The sequence below is a fragment of the Benincasa hispida genome, chromosome 11, assembly GCF_027475165.1.
Source record: "Benincasa hispida cultivar pf3 chromosome 11, pf3_genome.v1.1, whole genome shotgun sequence".
NCBI classification, from domain to species: domain Eukaryota; kingdom Viridiplantae; phylum Streptophyta; class Magnoliopsida; order Cucurbitales; family Cucurbitaceae; genus Benincasa; species Benincasa hispida.
The window spans coordinates 80154943-80170805 of NC_143488.1; the positions used below are offsets into that span (position 1 = coordinate 80154943).

Sequence of the window (15863 nt, forward strand, 5' to 3'; positions counted from 1 at the left end):
TTTGTAAGTGGCAAAGTAGACGTAATCACAAAAAATGTTTGAACAATTTTTTTTTTTGCAAAAAACGAGTTTGCACAAAAAAAAAAAAAATCATTTTGTTGTATTGGTGTAAAATGTAAATAATCAAACATTTGCACCAAAAAAAAAAAGAAAAAAAGAAAAAATCATTAACCATAAAAATTGAAAATCATATTTCACAATGGGGAAAAACAAGATAAGAATTAGTTTTGTTTTCTTTTATTTTTTTAATTAACATTTATGGTTGATTTAAAATTAAATGAGAGTTAAAAATGGAGGATTAGGGATTAAAGAATAAAAGAAAACGAAACTAATTCTTATCTTGGTTTTTTCTTCATGTTCATTTCATTGGAATATGACATCTCTTCAGGGATATAGATAAAATTGTTATACAATTGAATGTTCGAGTTGTGTGGTGAAAATATGTTACATTTTTTAATAAGGAAAAATAAAATGTCCTTCAATTTTTAAGCTTCTTTAGTGTTCATGATCGAGGGTTAAGTCGTTGTGAAAAGTTTTTCACTTGTTTAACATATGTTTAAAAATATATATTATGTAACTAAGTATTCAAAAATCGAATTCAAAATTTATGTTTCATATATGTTTACTTTGTAGGAATTTGTTGTGTTTTAAAATCAGGAAAAAAAAAAAAAAAAAAAAAAAAAAAAAAAAAAAAAGCATTTTTTAGTGTTAAAAATTTTAGAAAAAATTTTGTGTAGTTGGATTTTTTTTTTTTAAAAAAAAAAAAAAAAAAAAAAAAAAGGGAAAAAAATTCAAGACAATATCAAACTCTACAGATAATCTAACTTCCTACATAATAATTACTAACTCAACTTAACTATGCGCACCAAATGTCACAATCGCACTTTCGGGAGTTTCACTTAATGAATGTGCGACATTTGTTCCCGTTCACGAATTAGTCAACCAATTCGAATTCATATTGTTGATGGCACACACCGAGTGCCTCTTGCAACCTCTACTCCCGTTTTGGAGAAAACGGGTTTAGAGGAAAAGGTTTTCACAAGTGTTTGAAAGTATGAGTTGAGAGAAGAAAGATTGTAGTAGGTAGAAAGCAATAAGCAACAACAACGGTTTTATAGCATACCACTCCACATATAAGGATATGGTGGTTAGTCTTATCCCCATATAGTGCATTCTAAGCAATTTTGTGACTGTCACCCTTGCGTATAGACATAGGCAAGCGGTCACTTACAACATAAACTAACAAAGCAAACTAACTTACATAATGAAATACATAAGATGAAAGTATGATAAAAAGGGGATGAGATAGACATGCGGCCATGGGCAACAGGTCCTAGACAAGCATGACTATGATATTCTCCCCCCACTTAATTGGTTGATGTCCCCATCAACCGACTCTACTCGAACTCCGTGATCATTGGAGCAGCATTCTTCAGGTCTTTTGCACGCTCTCAGTTGATTTCTTCATCAGGAAGGCCTTTCCACTTCACCAAGAATTCTGTCAGCTCCCGTCTTGATCTTCCAATACGGCATGTACGTTTGTCTAGAATTCGCTCAACTTCCTTCTCCGTTGGATTCTTCTTCGTGAAGGGTGGATGCCTTAGCATGTTACGCTGTTCATCATTGGGGTCGATGTGATAGAGCTTCAGTATAGTCACATGGATGGCAGGATGGATCTTCATCCACGAGGGTAACTGAACCCTATATAAAGTTTTCTCGAATTTCTCAATTATCTCAACTGGTCCTTCATATTTCTGTACGAGGTGTTGGTCTCTCTGGCTCCAAAAATAGAATTGTTCTAGTCGCATCTTGATCAGAACCTTGTCCCCAACTTGGAACTCGAGGGGTCTGCGCTTTATATCAGACCACTTATTCATTCTCTTGAATAAGTATGAGATTGTTGGAGTTGATGCCCTAAATCTCGTGGGTCTTATAGTTTGTAATTGTACTGTACAAACCATTTACTTATCTACAAAAATAAGAGGACATTTAGTAGTATATTAACTCACAAAACTAGTAAAATAAGATTCAAGGTTATTAACTTAAACATGTATGTGGAGACATACAGGTGGATCATGTTTAAGTGATAACCTAAATGGTCTGTAGTAGATGGATAAGGTTGGGTACCTTATCCCAGTGATACTATGAATATGACCCGCTTTGTAGTTGTTACAATTGTTGTAAAGTGCTACAAATGATCTAATCCTGATCATTCATGTAAAGACATGTGAGCAAAGGTGTTCTATATAAAGAGTTTGTATAAGACCGAACCACGAAATGAATAATCCCTCTATATAACACCGTTGATATAAGAGACTTACATTTCACCAGGATGACCATAGGTGAATTCACCTGAATTCTGAGTGAGTTGTGAACTTCTGCCTATGAAAGCAGTCATTTGATCTGATGGGTAAGAGTGACCTATATCGCGGACTCAATATACTTGCCATTTTGGGGATTTGTCTTATTAGAAAGCTGGGAACACTTCACAATAAGGAATTCACTCATTCCTTAGTGTTAGGATAAGTAGATAAATTGCTTCCTTAAGGGCTGATTATGGGACTTAAACAGTATGGCGCCACACGCTCTCTTGGCCCGAGAGGGGTTTGATCATAGTTGGACTATGTCTTATTATTCATTAGAGTGATTAATAGTACTTAAGAAATTAGGTGTAACTCCATGGGCAAAACGAAAATTTTGGCCTAACTGTATTTACGAGCAATTTGTGAAGAGTCAACCCATCGTTGATGGTTATATCAGTGGCTACAGAAGTATATCTGTAGTGCGAAGAGTGCAATTGTTGGTTTTAGTGGAGTGACCAACAATTAATGGAAATTGGTTAATTTAGTTAAAGAGTTTAATTAATTAATCAAGTACCATTCGAGCTTTAATCTACAGGTTCAAGTAGTTCAAATTAATATAGGGAATTAATTTAAATAGTTCAATTTAATACAGGGATTTTATTATATATGATATAATTAATTAATTATATGTGATATAATTGATATAATGTATATGATACAATATAATATAAAGTTTTATTTGAGAGGAAATGAATATTTGAATATGATTCAAATATTAATTATTTGAATGTGAGTCATGGGTTAAATTTAATATGAATTTGATTCATATTAAATACTATAGGTTAAATGAGATAATAATAAAGTATAGCTTATATTATATGTGATATAATATAAACTATAATTTATGTGTTATATTTGATATAATATAAGGTTTGTTATATGTATAGAGTAGTTTATATATATATATATATATATATATATATATATATATAATATCCATTTTTTGAATTTAAAATTAAATAATAGGGAGGAAGTTATTTCAACTTCCTCAACCCATTCTCTCATAATGAACGTGAAAATTGGTTTTACGTGGAGAGATCATTAAGACAGAGACTTTATCTTCTTCACAGAAGGTCCCAGAACCTTCATGCTCTCAAGTTTCTCTATACACTCCTCTAAAGAACGAAAAAACTTTTCTCCCTTCCAAAATTAAAGCAAAGCCCACCACTCTCGTTGATTCTCACCCAACCGAGATACTGAGGTTTCATTATGGCGGTGCCCACATTGGGTTTTGGTGTTGTTGTCTCTGGAGAGTTTTTTCGTTGCGTTCGAGCAGTATCAGAAAGGAAACACAAAGATTAATCGGGCTTCAAGGGTAAGTGTGACCTTCCCTTAGTTTCTCTCTATATCATGTAAAAGCATGCTAGATATATGAATGTTTATCAATAAAGTTTCCATCTTCTCTGATTTACTATTGTTCTGTAAAATTAAATTAAGAGACACCATGCCTTTCTCGCTTGCTTCGATTTTCAAACCTTTACTTTCTTATGATAGTAACTACATTTGAATTTGCTTTTATCCTTCTGAATTTACTATATTTCCCTTGATTCTTGTTCTTCCCTTTTGCAAACAAACCTTCACCATTCTTCCGGTCTTTCTTCTCAACAAGATTCTCAAGCTATTTGGTTTTGATAGCTAAAATAACACTATCTATGGTTATTTTTCTCTCCCATACTTAAGAGCAACATTTACCTCTCTATATGACTATGGCAATGAGTTTAAGAGAATAAAGGACTTATTTTATTTACCAATTTTGTCACCCAAAGTTTTGAATTATTCAAATAATCTATTGAATTCACTCAGATAATTAGTCAACAATTTGTTTGCATCCATTCGACATGTGAAGAATTTTTCTCTTATGTATGCTCTATTAAGAAGATCTCTTACAAGATATAACTCATCAAGTTTAGTCCACATACCATAGGTCGTTTCTTGATCAATTACTTCCCTTAGCGCATTGTTAGTCAGATTTAGAACTATAGTTCCATATATTGTGCTCTCCATAATTTCTTTTTCTTTTACTAGGATTATGGTTGGGAGTTTAGTTGGATTAGTTAAGGTCTTTAAGGCCTTTTATCGTGCAAGAAAAACCTTTACCTTTGCCTTCCATAATGCAAAATTTTTTTTTCCATGAAATTTCTCCAGATCATATCGTGCAACAACCATTTTCTTTGATGAAAGAATCAAGAATTTGAACCTTGAACTCTTATTGAATGTTTTAGGGCTCTAATACAAATTTGTTGAGGTTTACACGTAGATTAATAATCAAACAACACTTAACTTCCCCGTTTTTACTAATCTTTAGTAAACTTTGCATGCAGGCTAGAAGATTATCAAATCAAACAAGAAGAATAGAAGAAATCAGAGAAGAAGAAACGAGAAAATTTAACTCAGATGAACAATTCCAATAACAAAGATCAAAGGTAAGAAGAAGAAGAAGAAGATTTAAGTTATTCGGTCTGAAATTGACTTACATCCATTGTGCAATCAGGAGCTAATCAATTTATTAATCAAGAAAAATCTTAGAGTACAATTAGATAAATTTTCTATCTGTTTAATTTTTAGACGTTTGTCCTTTATATAGGTTTTTGGCATAATGTCATTTACAACAAATATAATGGTCAAATTTTGGTTCAAGTAAGATTGAATTAGTAATTATTCACACAAAAATTCTATTGTTAGTTCAAAGAAAAGTTTAATTAGTAACAGATATAATGGTCTTGTTATATAACACTGTTCATGATATAGACTTAGATTTCATCAGGATGACATAGGTAACATGACCTAAATCTTGGGTGAGTTGTGAACTCTTGCCTATGAAGGCAGTTCTTTGACTTGTATGGGTGAGAGTGGCCAGATCATTAACTCAACAAGTCTACCATTTTGGGTATTCATCTGATTGGGGAGTTAGAAACATAGCTACACAATAAAAAATTCACTCCTTCCCCAACATCACCATCGGGGTAAGTAGATAAATTGCTCCCTTAAGGGCTGATTTCAAGGTTTGAACAATGTGATGTCACACCCTCTTCTGGCTCGAGAGGGGTTTGGTCATAGTTGAACTATGATTTATTGTTCATTGGAGGGATCAGTGGTACTTAAGGTGTCACACCCCGCCCCAAGCCCGCCTTCTGACCCCAAGGGGAAGGAGGACCACAGATGCCACCCTTTTGGGATACCTACTAGCCATATGAAACTCTTTATACTCATTAACTTCAAGCCAAGGTTATAAACAAAAACCATTTGACTAAACTTATTTTATTACAAACAGTATAACATTTATACAACTCCCTTAAGTTACCTACAGAGTTTACATCAACAACTTTAAAATCGGAAGTGTGATTGTGGTTGTGACAGATCTTGACCTTAGCAGCACCCTGGAACTCCTCACCTTTCGCTACTTGGAAGAAAAACATGAAAGAAAAGAATGAGCTTCAAGAAGCTCAATAAGTGGTAAACAACTTCTAGAGTCTAATTCAACTCATAATAATACAAGCATATCACAACTATGAGGTTCACATTCAAACCTCAGTCTTGAATGAGTATGTTCTTACTCTACCTACACACACGGTAGATAGTTAAACTGATCATAATAAGTCTGTTCTTAACTCTATCTACACATGCGGTAGATAGTTAAACTGATACTAGTCATAAACGAATACTCTCCTGCGTTCCTTATGTGCACATGAATCCCTGCTTATGGGCTCAAAAGCTAGGTCCGCCGGCCCTCTGACCATCCCATACGAGATTTTTCCCACAGACTCAGGAATTAGACCTTTCGGTCCCCTAACCATCACGTGAGGTTCTGCTCCAGGCTCAAGAACTAGGTCTATTGACCCCCTAACCACCTCGATCACATAATATCATACTCATTCTAATTACTCATTCACAACAAAAACATATACATATACTCTAAAAAATATGCTTAAGACTTAAAGGAAAATACCACTCACCTTGGTCGTTAAGAACCTTCTCTCTAGAAGTTCCTTGGTTTTCTCGGGCTCCCTTTTGAACCCTAAATTCCAGATTCAACTACAAGCTTAGATTACTCATAGTTTCATACCTTATTTTGAGACACTTTCTCCTATAAACATGTTCTAAGATGTCTCAGAAATATTACCTTAAAATATCAGCTCTGAACTCCTCGGGGTTTGACTGAAATCCTCAAATCATCAAGATTGGCTCAAGCTTACCCGAGAGCTCGACCCTTCCATCTTTTCCTCACTCTACAGCCTGATTCCTTTAAGATTTTTCTCTGGAAGCCCTGCCTTGAAAACTAGACTCTCAGAGCTTTCAGGTGGTTTAGAAATCACTCAAAACGCATGAGTAGTCTAGGAGAACTTCTCGTCCTAAGCTGATGCTACTTCAAGACCTCACTGTTCGACAACACCTCCTCCTTTTGGAACCATTTGATCAACATATAGCTTCCTCCGAATCTGCTCTCAAACACTCTTCCTAATATTCCTTGAAGAGAATTTGTGTTATAAACTGAAGAAACACTTCGTGGTGGTATTTATAGGCTTTAGGAATTGATCTTCATCATCTCTCAAGGCCTCAAACGCATGAAACCTCCTACTTAGAAACTTTTGGAGTGTCTGCACTATGCCTTGCCACCACCTACTCTCCATGCCACTCACCTACTTCCATGCCACTTTCTACTTGCATGAAGTTTGAGTTGTCTTTCTCATGCATAAGTTTTCCTTGCATGAAACTCTATTTGTCCACCTCCTAATAACTCAAGCTCAACCCTTTTTCGGTTTAGCCACTTGTTCAGGTGAATCCATCAGTCTTGTGTACCGTAAGCCTCAGCAACGCATAAACACTTGGCCCATCATCTAGTTCATCATGTAGCTCTTGCACTCATTGTATAGCTTATTGCCTAGTAATCTCTCACTGTCACTTATCATCCAGCCCTCTCACTGTCGCTCATCGTCTAGCCCCTGCGCCTATCGCATAGCCCCATCGTCTGGTGATCTTTCGCTGTCGCTTATCACCTAACGATCTCGTTGTCGCTCATCGCGCATCTCTCATTGCCACTCATCGTGTAGTGGTAACACCATCGTCTAATGCATCACGCCCATCGTGTAGCGCTCACGCCTATCGTGTAGTGCTTGTGTCTATCACCTAGCGCTCGCGCTTAACGCATCGTCTAGCATCTACACTTATCGTCTAGCGCCCAAGCTCATCGTTTTACGCTATCGTCTAGTGCTGTAAGCAGCTACGTGATCGTCCGCACGTATGCTTCAACGCCCAGTGCCTTGCCTCATTGTCTAGCCCTTTCACTCTCACTCACGCAACCTCTTATCATCCCAACGCATGAGCAACCTTTGGGCAGCACCTTTTGTCAACGCTTTGGCCAACATGTGTCCATTCCTCACAAGCTCAACGCATGGTTGTCTCTTAGCCTCATTAGAGCCTCATGCGTTAATGTTTCTTAACATCAAACGCATGGTTTCTTTTTTACTATACACTTAACCAGATTTTACTAGTTTAGGCTCAACTCAAAGCTACTCAACAAACTTATTCAAACACTTAGATATTTTTCTTCTCTTCAACATAGAATTTAACTTATACTTAGTTAATTCCCTTAATTACCTGCTTAAGTAGGAAAATTGAGATCCGGGTTTCACATAAGAAGTTAAATATAACTATACGGGGAAAACGGTAATTTTGACCCAACTGTACTTACGAGCAATTTGTGAAGGGTTATCGTACTGTTGACTAGTTATATCCAATGGACACAAAAATATATCCGTAGTACGAAAAGTGAAGCTATTGGTCTTTAGTGGAATGCCCGATAGTTAAAGGATGATGAACACTTTAATTAAAGGAGTCTAAGTAATTATTCACGTACCGTTGGAGCTTCAAGCTACATGTCCATGAGGTCCCCTCTGTAGCTCATCGGAAATTAATGAAAATCAATTTTTGGATTAATTTGAATTGTTCAAATTAATTACATGTGATATAGTTAATTTAACCAAATTATATATGATATAATTATTATAATGTATTTGATATATTATAACATAAAGTTTATTTGAGATGAAATAAACATTTGTATATGATTCAAATATTAATCATGTGAATTGGATTCATATAATTAAATTTTGATATAAATGTTATTTTTATTAAAAGTCATTGGTGATAAGAAAATAAAACTATAGGTTATATTGTATTTGTTACAATATAGAACTATAGACTATATGTTATATTTGATATAACATATATTTTAATATATATATATATAATTGATTTATTAAAAATAAATCAATTTTATTTATTTATTATTTTTTTAAAATTCATTTATGGGAGAAAGTTGAAACTCCATGATAAGGTAGTTATCATGTCAATATATATATATATATATATATATATATATAATATATATTATTGATTTATTAAAAATAAATCAATTTTATTTATTTATTTATTTTTTAAAAATTCATTTTTGGGAGAGAGTTGAAACTCCCTACCCTTCTTTCTCTCTTAAACGTGATAGTGGGGGTTGTTGGTTGTTTCATCCTCTCCCTCTGGTTTTCACAGAGAAATACACACACATATATATAAACGTTACGAGATTTCTTCCCTATCTCTTCCTCTTTTCTTCTCTCAATTTCTCTCATCTAAAATAGCTAGAGCCCATATCTCTTAGGTTCTCATCCAGAGAATACAGTGGTTACATTGTAATGGTGTTCCTTTTGGTTCGAGGATTTTCATTTGAAGATCGGTCTTCAAAGGTAAGGGTTTTCTAAACCTATTTTTCCTTTTGTATTTTTCTTTAGGCATATTATAATTATCAATTAGATGTATAATTTTTTATTTTTTTTTTATTTTTTTTGTATATTTGCTGTAAAATTCTCAATTTTGTAAATTTTGAGATTTGGGTCTGATCCCGTTTTCCACTCAACGACCTTTAATGATTCTTTCAAGTCACATGTGAAAGTACCCATTTGACCTCAAAACGCGCTCAAGGGCTTTTCTCTCGCTCTAGCTTCTTGCTCATTCATATAGTTCCTCATCAGATATAATTACAAATTCTTTCTTGGATTTTTTTCTTTGTTTGAATTATTCCTCTCACTTCTCACTCTCGATTCTCCTCGATTCTCACTCCTTCCTATAGTTCCTCATCAGACACAACTGCAATCTTTTTTTCCGATTTTTTAATTTGTTCAGATTCTTCTTCTCGCTTCTCGCTTTTTCCTTTAGTTTCCCACAAAGCACAACTGTAATTTTTTTCTTTGTTAGGATTCTTCTTCTCGCTTCTTGCTCTCGTTTCTCACTCTAGCTTCTCACTTCTTCTAATTTCTCGTTCGATACAAATGCAATTTTCTTCTTCGTGAAAAAAAATATAGAATGAAGAAGGGAGAGGAAAAAAACTACAAAAAGAAAAAGAAAAATACAGAAGAAAAATGAGGAGGTAGAAGAAAAATGCAGAAAAAAATGGAAGAAAAAGAAGAAAAACGCATAAAATGGGAAGAAGAAGAAGATGAAGACGACAACAAAGCAAAACCAACAAAAAACGGAAGAAGAAGAAGCGGAAGAAGAACACAAAAGAAAAGAAGAAGATGAACACCAAAAAAAAAAACGTAGATTTTTTTCCCAAATCGAGTAGCTGTAAAACGAAGAAGAAGGAATAAATGCATTTAGGATTAAAAATGATAATTTCTCATGGTATTGATATAAGTAGAAAACCAAAATTTATTTATTTTCAAAATTGGGGTTAATTTTCATTGGGGTCCATTGTGCAATTCTTCTACTTTTATGTATTAAAATATTAAGCGAAAAGGCCTACTTTTTCTATATAAAAAATTTAAAATATTCCTTCAAAGGCCAATGAACGTTGATCGACCGCCTCCACATTGGAATCCGACAACATCGTCAACAGGACCAATGTCGTTCAGACATTATTACTAAGGTAATCTCTGTCCAATCAAAATCATACATACCCACCGATGTTCCTTCCATTTTCCTTCTCCTCACACTTGAGCGCTTAAAATTGATCAATCCGAGTGAAGAAACGGGACATAGGAAAGAACCCCAGAAGATCTCCTTTTCAACGATGTCTTCTGGGGCTCGATTGCTTGTCTTGGATTTTGTCCTCTCTTTTATGTGGTTATGGTCGGGGGTTTTGGTTAAGATCTTTGTTTTTGGGATATTGGGGTTTGGAAATGATCTGATTAGTGAGATTGTCAAGGCTGCCTTTTCGATTCTCAACATGTTTTTCTTTGCGTTCTTGGTGAAAATTTCAAAAGGGGCGGCTTATAATCCTCTTACCATATTGTCTGCTGCTTTTTCTGGGGATTTCAGTAGCTTTCTCTTCGTTGCTGGTGCCAGAATCCCTGCCCAGGTTCTTTTCCCGTTCATTTTGTATATTTGTAAAACTTAGTTTGAGTACTATGGTTGTTTACATTGCCATGATTTTGTTTTCTTTTTAATATCTGTGCATATTTGAGCCAAGCTTGTGTGAAACTCAGATTGGTCTCAAAGGATAACTGCTTTACCCTACTACATTTGGTTTGGGTGATTGTATGGAATTTAATATTTTTGTGTTAGCTCAGGAGTGGAAAAGAAGAGGGGAAGCCTTTAAATTTGCTCTTATATTTGCATGTTAACAGTCTTTCTCACTCGTACACTAAGAAATTTGCACAAAATCCAATGGTTATCAATATTAATTGAAGAGGGAATGTCATTAGGATTCAAATATAGGAGTAGCATACTGTGATACCATGATAAATCACAATTGTACCAAAAACTTAAGTAGATGGAAAGCGATAAATTTAGGGCCCATTTGGATTGACTAGGGAAAAAATGTTTTTCAAAAAAGTCATTTTTATTCCAACTCTTTAGATAAAAATTGTTATAAATAAACCTTAAAAGTGTTTCAAAAGCTATTTTGAGTGATTACCAAACATTCCAATTTTTTTCTAAAATGATTTATTTTCAAAATTAAACACTTGAAAAGTTAAACCAAACACACCCTTAATCATATATCGATACTTAATCGTGGAGTCTCATTTGGTTTGGTGGGAAATTGTGCTGCCTATGATTGTTCTGGGTGTGTTTAAGTATATGGAACTTGAAAGTTTGGAGTGAGGTGATTCTTGCAAAGTGGTTATGGTGGTCATCCTTGGGGGCTAATTTTTGGTGACCTAATGTTCTTCTAGAATTTGAAGTTCTTCAATCTCTACTGGGGATGGTTTGGTGATTCACTTTTGTGGGAGGATTGTTGGTTGGGGATAGTTCTCTCTTCGTTCTTTATTATCTCTTTGCATTGAAACTTTCATGAATGGCTTCTGCCCTTTTTTTGTGAGGCCACTTATACAATGCAACTTTGATTTTGGTCGTCCTTTATTCTATTGAGAAGCTTATGCTGCTGCTTCTTTCTTGCCTTCATTGTTGGTTGACTTCCATTTCCGCCTTGGGGCCAGAGATGTTTGTCTATGGATCTCCATCCTTTGGGGGTTTCTTGTTGTTCTTTCTTCTATTTTCTATCTGGTTCTCACCCCTCCACTCCCTCTTTATTTTTCTCACTTTAGAAGGTTAGAAGTATTTTATAATATTGCTCGAACAAGATCCGTTCTATAGGCTGTACAATCGTGTCCTAGGAAAGTAGATGATTTTTTTATATATATAGATATATAGAGATATATATATTCTCTATGAGAGGAAGGTTAGAATTATTTATGTAGTCAACTTTTGAGCCAGATGCGTATTACATGAGGACTGACACTATGGACCATTTTTTTTCCAAAGAAAGATTAATTAAAAAAATCAAGACCTTTCATCGATATAATGAAAAGAGTGTAGGGCTCAAAATACAATGAAATAAAAACTGAAAATAAAAGTTCAAATAAAAGATATAAACTAATTTAAATATAGAAAATGAAATCATTTCAATTCAAACAAATGTTTTGAATAGAATAATTAGAGAAAGTCTTAGAATGAGAATACCAAGAGGAGGCAAGAAGACGAGCTGAATCCAATCAAATAGACCAAGGGAGGGGCTTACCATGAAAAACCCGTTGATTTTGTTCTAACCAAGTCTAAGCAAATTTACGCAAATTTTTTTTGTATAAGGTCTGGCATGAAGATGCCTTTGAAATCAGATTTTTACAGGAACAGACTCTTATTTAATTCCATCAAAACCATTTAAAGGACTGCTGGACTTGGAACTGGATTTTTACTTGCTTTACTATCAAGTTCAGTAGCCCTCTTTTTCTGGGGATTTTGAAGCCTTAGGCCAAAAGCCAGCAGGCCCAGCACAAATGAGATGAGATTTGGATGGTTCGGGAGGTTTTGTTTTACCTGAACTATTTTCATCAAAATGTTCTGTAATACTATGTCCTTCTTTTGGTCATTGATACTGCTGAAATTATTCTCTTATGAAATCTATTAGTAAACTTCGTCTAAAGAAACCAAACTTTCATTGAGAAAAATAAAATAATATACGAGAGCTTGAAAAATAGGCCTGCAAAAAGAGTCCTCGACTACAAGAAAGACCTCCAATCCAATAGAATGATACTGAGCTGGGAAAAAAAGGGCAACAGATGCCCTTAAAGATGCATTAAACTATACTTCCTCTCACGCATCCTCCAAAGACCTCTCAACCTCTCTAAAAATCCTGTCATTCCACTCAAGCCACACTCCCCACAAAATAACAAAACACCAAACCTACCACAGAACTCTCCCTTTATCGCATATAGGAGAATTCATTAAGGTCTCCTTCAACAAAGAGTGAAGGTCTCTCTGACATATCTGATGCATTTTGTGGAAAGAGCTTTGTTATCCATGAACTAGTTTATGGTGTTTAATGAATTTGGCATCTTTAATCCTGACACTGAGTTGGTCTAGTGAACAAGGGTCAGAAAATGTATTCAAACCATGATGGCTACTTATTATAAGATTTGATATTCTATGAATTACTTTGACAATCAAATATCATCGTTGTCCCGTGAAAATCGTCTTAGATGCATGCAAATTGGACAAAAACTCATTGATCTCTGAAGTCAATACATTGTTAGTAATGCTAATAAAAAAATTATTAGACATGTTAGGTAATGAAGTGACCATTTCTGTTTTATTAGTTTCATGCTGATGTGGAATATTTAATATAATTTCATAGTTTTGTACTTTTGACTTTTTTATTGAGATAAAAAACAAAATTGAAAACAAAGCATCTTAAACCCATTCTCAAATCTTCAGGACTGCTCTGTTAGATTTTGGATTTAGAGATCAAACATGTAATTTACTACAAAAGTTATATGTGAGGTTGTGAGACAACATGAACGAGAAAGGGCTGTGTTAATAGGCTCTTTTATAATTATTCGCTTGGTCTCATTTCTCTTTGACTGGAGACTTTTTTTTAGTTTGGCTCCTTTCTTGGTTCCTTTTTGTGAGCTTTTGATTGTCTTTATATTCCTTCATTTTTTTTCTTGTGATACTCGAGTTTTTCTTTGAAAAAAAACATGAAAGGAAAAGATATAGCCTAAACATGGATCTACATGCTTGTTGTATTTTCAAAAACATATCAATGATTCAATTCCAATTCTATATCTCAACAACAATAACAGACGATGCTTCTGACTTCACTCTTCAGGTAATGGGAGCTATTACCGCTGTTAGGCTGATTATCTATACGTTTCCCGAAGCAGGACGAGGACCTCGTTTGAACGTTGGCATCCATCACGGTGCTTTGACAGAAGGATTGTTAACGTTCGCCATTGTCTTTATCTCACTTGGACTTTCGAGGAAAATCACTGGAAATTTCTTCATGAAGATTTGGATCTCAAGTTTATCCAAGTTAACTCTTCATATTCTCGGTTCCGACTTAACTGGTGGCTGTATGAACCCTGCATCTGTAAGTGTCGACAACCACATTTCATCTAAACAACAATATCATTTTATTTGCGTCTATTTTCGACGTCAAATGGAGACTCAACAGATTAATCTTTTTCAACTTTTTTCTTTTGTAGGTAATGGGATGGGCGTATGCTCGTGGGGAACATATAACAATCGAACATATTCTTGTATACTGGATTGCTCCGATTCAAGGAACTATAGTAGCAGTATTGACGTTTAAGTTACTATTTCGACAACCGAAAGAGGAGAAAGTAAATATGAAGAAGAAATCAGAATGACTGAACTTGCTGAAGTGAGTTGTTCTGCTGATGGATGTCTTTGATGGTTGTTCAAAATGTATATAATTGTTTACTGTGATACTTTTCATTTCATTCTCATGGAGATAATATATTTCATGCTATTACAGATGACATCTTTTGCATTAATTCAAACATAGCTTAATGGATACGACATCAATTATCATTCGAAAATCGATTATTTGACTCTCCACCCGTAATGATTGAACTAAAGAAATCACTCTTTCTATATCTAAAAGTTCATTACGTGGACCTAGATGTTATCCTCCTCTAAACCTATGGCTAAAGAAATATATATCTATACATCCATATGCACTACTTGAATCATATTAATGAAGATAAAGTATAAAATGATGAAACTTTGAACAGTCAGCCAAGGTTTTTTTCAATGTATTTTTTTTTGTTATAATTTCAAAACTATGCAGCTGTGTTATAAAGTATTTTTAAAGGAAGTATGTAATCACTCACACGGCCTAGCTTAATTGATATAAGTTTGTACTATCAACTTTAAGTTTCGAGGTTCAACTCCTCTACTCACACATTGGAAAAAAAAAAAGAAATATTTAATGTTATATTATATTATATTTTATTTTCTCAACAGAAAAATAACGAATAGTTAGAGTGTTTGTAGTGATTAAAAACACATTTCAAAATGCTTTTTTAATCACATTTTGTTACATAATTGACCTTTCTCCAAATTTTAGAAACTCAAGTGTGTTTAATTATGCCCTTTAATGTTTGAGATTTAGTAATAAGAATAACTCAACTAAAATAATTTAATTTGAAGATCATGTTTGATTACTTTTGTTTTTTTAATGAAAACAAAAATATACTTGTTTGATAATTATTTTCTAAAATAGAAAACCAAAATTTAATTGGGGCCACCTTTATTATTATTTTTTTAGAAGACAACTCCCAAACATGGTGTCTCCACATCAATTACAATTTTATAAATTGAAACGCGTATTTGGTTTAACTTGTTTAATTTTGAAAATAAGTCATTTTGAAAAAAAGTGGAGTGTCACAATCATTCAAAATATTTCAAGTATTTAATTTTGAAAAAAAAAATGAAGTGGTTGATAACAACTCAAAATAACATTTAAAACATTTTCAAAGTGTATTTTAATTTTTTTTTAAAAAAAATAAAAAAATTTATTTTTTTGAAAAACATTTTTTTTCTAATCAATCCCATCATGCTCCAAATGTAATTAAATTCTAAAAATAGATAGATACTATTTGTAAGACTTGGTACACGAAAGGTTATTATTTCTTTTCAAGAAAAATATTTGAAGTCTGAAATGCAAGTCTGGAAATATATATATATGAGAAATTTTTATGGAAAAAA

General features: G+C 33.7%; 2 protein-coding genes across 2 annotated transcripts; one reads left to right on the forward strand and one right to left on the reverse strand.

Annotated features, from left to right (window-relative positions):
* Nucleotides 1–1451: 1451 nt before the first annotated feature.
* On the reverse strand, nucleotides 1452–1877 carry LOC150032937 (uncharacterized). Its single transcript, XM_090307080.1, has one exon. The coding sequence runs from the start codon at nucleotides 1875–1877 to the stop codon at nucleotides 1452–1454; it is 426 nt and encodes a 141-aa protein (XP_090163206.1).
* An 8271-nt stretch (nucleotides 1878–10148) lies between these two features.
* Nucleotides 10149–14632, forward strand: SIP2;1 (small and basic intrinsic protein 2;1). The gene is made up of 3 exons (XM_039047105.2): nucleotides 10149–10710; nucleotides 13960–14220; nucleotides 14336–14632. The coding sequence occupies exons 1-3, from the start codon at nucleotides 10423–10425 to the stop codon at nucleotides 14498–14500; spliced, it is 714 nt and encodes a 237-aa protein (XP_038903033.2). The 5' UTR covers nucleotides 10149–10422; the 3' UTR covers nucleotides 14501–14632.
* The last annotated feature ends 1231 nt before the right edge of the window (nucleotides 14633–15863 follow it).

What these genes read in the sequence shown, in the direction of transcription:
- LOC150032937 (XM_090307080.1), bottom strand. Translation starts at nt 1,877, where the DNA reads ATGAATAAGTGGTCTGATATAAAGCGCAGACCCCTCGAGTTCCAAGTT.